Genomic DNA, 8,505 nt, shown 5'->3' on the forward strand with positions numbered 1-8,505 from the left:
GCCCGGGGGCCATTTTGATGGATACTCAGGGCCAAACTTCGAGGCTAACGCTGGTTGTCAAACGGAATTCCTTCGCAAGCATCTTTGCTCTTCAGAGATGGCAGAATATGCGGTTTACTAAAGAAAAAGAAATGAATAGAAGTACTGGGCTTTAGAAGAGTATAGTAAATAAGAGTAGATTATAAGTAGAGAAGTGGATAAAAAAGTAAACTATGCAAGAGTTAGTCTTTATAATTAAGAATAAATCTTATTCTGCGCTATTTACTTAGACTTGAGTTCACTATAATATCTACACAGTCAATAAATACATAGGCATCCCGATAGTATACATGGGAGCCTTGGGGATAGTGAAGCCAGGTTTATTTTATTTTTATTTAAGAAATAGAAGATGAAGCATTAGAAAAGAGTACATAACAGTGTAAGATATCCAAATAGTTCAGGATAGGGATGACGTCAGAAGGACGAGCATAAATCCAGCCACTTTAAACCCCATCTCACCTTGAATCAGCACTCATAACGATATAAAATGACCTACACAGTATGTCCTGGAATCACTTAATGACTGTTAAGAATACTATTAACATAATCAAGCACACAGAATACTCCGCCCAAAACCCCCTAAACCGGGAACCACCCGTGAAAACCCTCGTCTCAAGGTAACCGCACATAAACAACCCAAAAGCCATCTTACTAACCATATTACAGCTTCTTCACCCCGGAAGATATTTCCTATGACCGCAACCATGGCCCCATCCCGCATCTCACCGCAGATACTCACACCGTCCGAATAGACGGCAATGTCCCCAGCCCACTCTGCCTATCCATCCATCAACTCCAAACTGAGTTCCCCCAGCACGAAGTCATCTGCGCTCTAGAATGCGCGGGGAACCGGCGACACGCTATGCGCACACTACTTAAGGAAGTTCAGGGGATCGACTGGGGCGATGCGGCTATTATGAACTGTAAATGGAAGGGCCCCAGATTGAGGGACGTTCTACTTCGAGCTGGGGTGAAGTCGAGCCTGGATCGGGACTTATATGTTGCGTTTTCGTGCTACCAGGTACAATGTCAGGAGGATGATTGGTTTGGTAGTAGTGTGGAGTTGAAGAGGTGTCTGGATGAGGATATGGATGCTATTCTTGCTTTGGAGGTGAGCTACGACATCCATATTTCTTGCGGGCTTTTTGCATAGAGCTGATAGGTGACAGATGAACGGTTCGCCGCTCACACCGAACCACGGCTATCCGGTCCGAGTGGTCCTCCCCGGCATTGCGGGTGCTAGGTGGGTCAAGTGGCTCGATCGTATCACTGTGCAAGACCATGAGTCGTCGAATTTCTACCAGCAGCGCGATTACAAGGTTCTGCCGCCGGATGCGGTCGATAGTGCTTCGGCGGAGCCCTATTGGGACCGCACACCTGCTATGTGTGATATGCCTATTAATTCGGTTGTGGCGGTGCCGGGCGATGGGGAAACAGTTCATCTTTCAGAATCGAGTACTCTTGAGATGAAAGGGTATGCGGTGCCGCATGGCGCGGACGGCCCGGTTACGGGTGTGCAGGTTTCCGCCGATGGAGGCCAGACATGGGTGGATGCTGAGATCGAGGGTTCTTCTCTTGAGAGGAAATGGTGTTGGGTTTTGTGGAGAGCGAAAGTCAGGGTTGAGAAAGGAACTGGAAAGCAGGTTCTGAGTCGTGCATTTGATAGGGGTGGGAATGTGCAGCAGGAGCATTCGCAATGGAATCTGAGGGGTGTGGGATATAATGGATATGGAAGGGCAAGTGATCTTATCGTTGTTTAGTGAATAAGCTATCGGGCATGCTTCACAGATATCATAATATTGACACTGGTCTATACAACATTATACATACATAACCGATCAGGGGAGCACGATGTACTTCTCCAAGTGCTTAGGGATAGCGGTTCTCAGACCCTTGCTCTGGAGCCAGTTGTTCGAGAACAGACGGTCGGCGTAGCGGTAGGCGCCATCACACAGAATGGTGACGACGGTCTTACCCTTGCCGAGCTTTTCGGCAACTTCCTTGGCCGCAACAACGTTGAGCGCAGAGCTAGCTCCAAGATAGAGACCTTCCTCATCGAGGCAGCGGTAGACCATCTCGATCGACTTCTCATCGCTAATGTTCAAAGACCCATCCAAAAGATCAATGTCGGGCTGAAGGTTGTCCGTGACGCGGCCCTGACCAATACCCTCCGTGATACTGCTTCCCGAGCGCTCGATTAGGTTTCCGCCGCTCTGGATGTAGCTGTGCAGAACACTGCCCGGGGGGTCGGCAAGGAAGCACTTCACCCGGCCGTCGGAAGCGGTCTTCAGATAGCGGGTAATTCCGGCCAATGTTCCTCCGGTTCCAGTAGCACAAGTGAAAGCATCGACCTGTCCGCCAGTCTGGGCCCAGATTTCCGGCCCGGTCATCTCAATGTGGGCCTGGCGATTGGCAGTGTTGTCGAACTGGTTCGTCCATACGGCGTTATCCAGGGATTCGGCATGTCTCCTTGCCTGGTGGTTGTAGTTCTGCGGGTTGTCGAAGGCGACGGCCGGCACAGGGTAGACCTCCGCTCCCAACAGCCGCAACAAGTCAATCTTACCCTGGGACTGCGTGTTGGGCATGTAGATGACAAGCTTGTAGCCCTTTGACCTACACACGTGCGCCAACCCAATTCCAGTGTTACCAGCTGTTCCCTCAACCACTGTACCACCAGGCTTCAAAAGTCCCTTCTCCTCGGCATCCTTGACGACGAACAATGCTGCACGGTCCTTCACACTGCCTCCAGGGTTCTGGAACTCAGCTTTACCGAGGATGTTGCAGCCAGTCTCCTCGGAGAGGCGCTTCAATTGGATAAGTGGTGTGTTTCCAATTGCTTAATGACAAACTGTCAGAAGCCATTGTTCGTGTAGCTAACCTTTATTTTCGTCTTCTTAGCGTACCTTCTGTAAGACCGTTAACGTAGCCCTGAGCTTGCGACACCCGGACGCTATAGGCGGTCGATCCTTCTGCTGCGCGGAGCGCAGTGGTGCCGAAGCGCCGAATACTTTGTCGGAACATTGTTTCAAAAGGCTTCGAAGGCTAGCACAGCTACTCCCGAACGCCGTCTGCTATGCAAGAGACAATTAATGGAAGAAGACCATTCCATTCCCCGGATTCCCAAATGCCGATTGTCGGCCTTAGTCAGCGATAGCGCATCACGTGAGCGATGGCGTGATAGCTTGTACGAAGAGGAGCCTCAATTGTACATTGCGCATAACGTTGACTAGATAATGCTTGATATTAATTTAATCCAGTTGATGGAGTGACATAACGATAACTCGTATATAATATAGTGAATAGATAGTGGCAATTGACATAGATTTGGTCCCATGCCGCTGTACTGCCTTTGATGGTCAGATATGACATAATGTACTGCAAACCCTAACCCTTATCTTAGTCTTTCCCGTTTTGGGCTGTTTGTTTATTCTGCACCCCGTGACTGCGGGTTATCGTCCGCAATGTTTTGGCGATAACTCAAGCAGACGGCAATATCATCCCACCTTGATCCAGCAACTACAGACGCGCCATTCAACGAATTCCGGTCTCCGAATCTATCCTATGACACGATTTTGAGATGTTATCTGACTGACTTATGCGACAACTCCTTACTTGACCGACACATTTCGACTCAAACCTCTACCCCTCCACCCAGACACCATGCCTGGTCGATCTTCCGCCCGTTCGACCTCTGCGACGACATCGCGTAGACCGTCCGCTCAACCATCACTATCTGGCGGGCGCGCGGGCTCTGTGACTCCTTCCGTCGCCATCCCGGAGGAACCCCCTTTGCCCGAGGCTTTTCCCAATTTGCGCCGGGATGTCTGCTCACTCTTCGCTGATGCGCAACGCTCAACAACCGGACACCGAAAACTCGTCGTACGACTTAGAAAGCTCCAAGAAGCTTGCTGCGGGATATCACAGAAGAGCTCTAAGAAGAATGGTAAAGAGGTTCAAGAGGACACCTTGATCCCAGGTGAAGAGACACTCCCCGAAACGGAATTTAATGTGGAGATTGGTCGCTGCATGCTACGTATTCTACCTATCAAGAAGTCAGAGCCCGTTGGCGACCGTATCCTGCGGTTTATTGGCACTTTCTTGACCCATGCATCCGAAAAGGATGCCGAGATTTTCGCGAGCGATGATGATGAAGTCAGCGCCGAAACGCCCACGTCCCGTTTAGCCGCCAGCCTGGTTGCCCTTGTTATGCCGCTACTAGCTACTAAAGATAGGACGGTCCGCTTCCGTGCGACACAAATAACTGCGCACATTGTGAACTCTCTAGAGACGATTGATGACGACTTGTACCATACTATCCGACAGGGCCTCCTAAAGCGGATCAGAGATAAAGAACCATCTGTGAGAGTGCAAGCTGTGATGGGTCTTGGCCGCTTGGCAGGCAACGAGGATGAAGAGGATGAGGATAGCGCAGTCTTGGTCGAGAAGCTTGTTGACATCATGCAGAATGATACAAGCGCAGAGGTGCGGAAAACTTTACTCCTCAACCTACCTCTTCTCCGAAAAACACTTCCATACCTTCTTGAACGAGCTCGCGATCTCGACGCCGCCACACGGCGAGCATTATATGCGCGCCTACTCCCTACTCTAGGTGACTTCCGACATTTATCACTATCAATGAGAGAGAAGTTGCTCCGTTGGGGTCTAAGAGATCGTGACGAAAGTGTTAGGAAGGCTACCGGGAAGCTCTTTTACGATAGGTGGATTGAGGATGTTGCTAGTACGGATAACGATGAGGAAGGCCCAGCTAATCAACGCTCTCCGCCGAACATACCAGCCCTCTTGGAGCTGCTCGAGAGAATCGATGTGCTGAACTCTGGCATTGAAACCGGTATAGCTCATGAAGCCATGCGTAGCTTCTGGGAAGGTCGCCCTGATTATCGGGAAGCGGTCGTCTTCGATGAGGAGTTCTGGGAGTCCTTGACGGCTGAATCAGCTTTCCTTATTCGCTCATTCAACGACTTCTGTCGTGTGGAACATGACGGAAAGTTCGACAATTTGGCTGACGAGAAAATGCCCGAGGTCACTGCCCTTGCCTACTTCTTAAACAAATATATGACCGACCTCTTGCAGCGGAAGAAGACGGCCAAGGAAGCCGGTACGGCCACTGATGATGACTCTGTCGAACATGAGTTTGTTGTTGAACAGTTGTTACATATTGCCATGACACTAGACTACAGTGACGAAGTCGGCCGACGCAAGATGTTCTCATTACTCCGCGAATCCTTGGCGGTTCCAGAGCTGCCTGAGGAATGTACTAAACTCGCCATCGAGACACTGCGATTCGTTTGTGGGCCAAACGCTGCCGCCGAGAACGAGTTCTGCAGTGTTGTTCTGGAGGCCATTGCCGAAGTTCACGATACTATTGCCACTGAAGATAGCTTCGTATCGGCCAGATCGGAAATCAGCGAATCCTCCAGTCGTCAGCGATCTGAAACTCCTGAAGCAAAGCCCTTCAACAAAGAAGAGGCCAAAGCAAAGGTTCTCAAAGAAATCATGGTCAACATGAAATGTCTTCACATTGCACTTTGTATGTTGCAAAATGTGGAGGGCAATCTGCAAGCAAACATGAATTTGGTTACGATGCTGAATAACCTGGTCGTTCCTGCGGTCCGCAGTCATGAAGCGCCAATTAGAGAAAGAGGTCTTGAATGTCTCGGGCTTTGCTGCTTGCTTGACAAGGTCGGTACCTATCATTCTATGCCTCTGATGTATGCTAACAGTCCTCCCCACACCAGACCTTAGCTGAAGAGAACATGACACTTTTTATCCATTGCTACAGCAAAGGCCACGAAGCTTTGCAGACGACGGCCTTACACATCCTGTGTGACATGCTGACGACTCATCCATCGTTGCTCGCGCCTGTTACCCAGCCTGACGGAGAGACTGTGACACCGCCGGTGTTCCAGAAGCCATTACTGAAAGTCTTTGCTAGGGCACTCAAGTCCAACTCTCCGAACAGTGTCCAAGCAACCGCCGCCACGGCTCTTTCCAAGCTGTTGCTCACTAATACCTTTACTCCCTCTGGGGCCAATGTCCCTCCAGCTATCCAGGAGTACAACCAAACATCCGTCGAGACCCTCTTGCAGTCACTTGTAGTTACTTTCTTCCACCCCCGTACTCGCGAAAACCCCGCACTCCGGCAGACTTTAGCCTACTTCTTCCCCGTATACTGCCACTCCAAATTGTCAAATACCGAACATATGCGCAGGGTTTCTGTACCGATTGTCCGGGCGGTCCTCAATGCGGCAGAGGAGCACTTTTCACTTGAAGCGGAAGAGGATAGTGATGGCGATATCGATGAGAGTGTTGGACAGCGGGAATTGAAGGCGCTGATGAGTGGTGTTTTGGGTATGCTCGCCGAGTGGACTGACGAACGGCGAGTCGTTGGACTGGGCGGAGAAAAGATCCTCGCAGGCGGCGCCGCCAGTTCCAATGTATGTGGTTGGGTCCATCTAGCGCTGGTGAAGGACATCCTGGAGCGTGTGCTGGGGATCAGCGAAGGTCCCAACCGCTGCTCTAAAGAAGAGAAGAAGCTCCTCTTCTCTCTGCTTAGCAAGCTCTACATCGCTCCTCCCGCTGTACCCTCAAGGGCTGGTTCTCGCAATCTGGAAGGCGAAGACCCAATCGCCCCAAGTGCTCGGAGTAACCAAAACGAGGTTAGCCCTGAGAATGCCGCGCTTGCACAAGAGGTGAAAGAGCTTTTGGACGAAACGATCGAGGAAGGTCTGGCTTCTGAAGCGGCTAGCAGGAATGCCCTTGTCAAGGTCAAAAACTCGGTCCTTAAGCTCCTAGCAGCGGCTCAGGGCCGCCCGAGTAGCTCCCGAATTCGCGAGGGAACCGAGGAGGGAGACAGTGATATGCTCAGTCTTCGTTCCGGCCGGTCCGGTAGCGTCCGCCCCTCCATCGAGCCTGGTGCTTATCGTCGCGGGGTGTCTATCGAACCCAGCATTATGGAGGAGGACGAGAACGAGGATAGCAGGACGACGATCAAGTCTGAAGCACACGATTACTAGGAGTTGCCTAATGCGTTCCTTTTCTGGGTTGGCGTTGACTGATGGGTCCTGTTGGGATATGGTCTCGGGACGACATGCGGACTTGTTACCATGTATTTAATTCATGTTTATACATTTCGAGGCTTCTTAGTAAATGTTTTCTGTTCTTTCATCCAAGATACTTGAAACGCCAGATATCTGTTAATGATCGTCGAAGCTTGAATTGCGCCTGATATATCATGAGACATGTAGCCAATGCAATTTTATATCATGGACTTAATAGGTTGAAGATGTCATCAAGGTTTATAGTAGAATGAAGATTACTCGGACGGTCTATGGGACAAGTACAAAGGTGGGAGGGGGTTGGCAAAAGTTAATGAGAGATATGTCCCAAGATATGCCATTAAATCACTTCGAACCACCGACAAGATCGTGGTAATCAAATCCAGAGTGTTATGGTGTAGAAAATGACGTACCGAGGTAATATGCACAGAGCGTAGCCTCCAATTTAAGTATTTTCTTGGAACTAGGCAAATATACCATTACGTGTCGCTGAGGCTATCCGCTGTCTGTTTCATCTTCGTATGACCGATGGAGATTGGCATTAGTCATGTGTTCACTTCCATGATGAAGTATACGAGCTCCATGTCGAAGTATTATAAGTCGATTGACAGTGTAAAGAACTCTAGAAGAGGTAACCGGAGAGTGTTTCAATGAGAACAAGCTGACATATATAGTCAGTCCATTTGGTATAGTTAAGGACGGATGGGCACGTGCACGGGGCAACGGAATCGGTGGTCAAGGCCCAGGCAGATAACTTGTTGGAGGCTGGAGCCTGTACGAGAGCTGCGGCCAGGTCACTAGTGGTGGGTTAGCTTGCGTTTATTATTGATGGCCGACCGTTGTTATGGCCTGACATCGTGGGTGATACGGACCAGTCAGCCCTCTTGCTCACCTGTTGGGTTAGATCTAAAAATGTCTCACTTGTTAATTAATTCACCTGGGGTTTGACCCTCGTAGAGAATTGCTTCTATTCATTTTTTATAGATAGAGGAATAGGGATATGGTAATTCAGACCTTTACATCACAGTATCTAATGATTGCTTCTTTTTTATATCTATATTCTTTTGGTAATAAACATTCCAGAATGATTGATTCTCTGGCTCCGTACCATGAAAAATACACACTAAGGGTATTGCGTACTGTTTTCCTCGGATGCGAGACTGGGCGGATGAGGGATCCATTCATCCATGGACTGGGATTGGAAGAAAAATGACTGGCTCTTGGTCAGACCAGGAACTGAACTTGATCACTAGTATTTAGTTAACTTGGAGGAGGTACGGTATTTACGGGGAGGAATTAATCTCCTAGGGGCTTTTCATAGGTGCATCGGGTTCTGGTGACCGTCAAATGTGATACCGCGGACAGAAGTACCTTACAGCTGGGCGGTTAA

General features: G+C 49.6%; 3 protein-coding genes across 3 annotated transcripts; 2 read left to right on the forward strand and 1 right to left on the reverse strand.

Annotated features, from left to right (window-relative positions):
* Positions 1–401: 401 nt before the first annotated feature.
* On the forward strand, positions 402–8,391 carry F9C07_2283924 (chromosome condensation complex Condensin, subunit G). Its single transcript, XM_071510663.1, has 4 exons — positions 402–538; positions 592–656; positions 706–5,739; positions 5,796–8,391. Exons 3-4 carry the CDS (start codon positions 3,700–3,702, stop codon positions 7,071–7,073), a joined length of 3,318 nt encoding a protein of 1,105 aa, XP_071366653.1. The 5' UTR covers positions 402–538; positions 592–656; positions 706–3,699; the 3' UTR covers positions 7,074–8,391.
* Positions 541–1,799, forward strand: F9C07_10459 (putative sulfite oxidase; the record flags this gene model as incomplete). The annotated part of the gene is made up of 3 exons (XM_071507422.1): positions 541–656; positions 706–1,150; positions 1,209–1,799. The coding sequence occupies 3 exons, from the start codon at positions 541–543 to the stop codon at positions 1,797–1,799; spliced, it is 1,152 nt and encodes a 383-aa protein (XP_071366652.1).
* Positions 1,878–3,060, reverse strand: F9C07_10458 (uncharacterized protein; the record flags this gene model as incomplete). Its single annotated transcript, XM_041292301.1, has 2 exons — positions 1,878–2,875; positions 2,943–3,060. The coding sequence occupies 2 exons, from the start codon at positions 3,058–3,060 to the stop codon at positions 1,878–1,880; spliced, it is 1,116 nt and encodes a 371-aa protein (XP_041146705.1).
* Positions 8,392–8,505: the final 114 nt, after the last annotated feature.

Source organism: Aspergillus flavus, chromosome 4 (genome assembly GCF_009017415.1).
Source record: "Aspergillus flavus chromosome 4, complete sequence".
NCBI classification, from domain to species: domain Eukaryota; kingdom Fungi; phylum Ascomycota; class Eurotiomycetes; order Eurotiales; family Aspergillaceae; genus Aspergillus; species Aspergillus flavus.

Excerpts from the sequence above, each read along its gene's own strand:
- F9C07_2283924 (XM_071510663.1), top strand. The coding sequence starts at position 3,700 with ATGCCTGGTCGATCTTCCGCCCGTTCGACCTCTGCGACGACATCGCGT. Across the intron at positions 5,740-5,795 it reads TTTGCTGCTTGCTTGACAAG|ACCTTAGCTGAAGAGAACAT; the intron begins GTCGGTACCTAT and ends TCCCCACACCAG.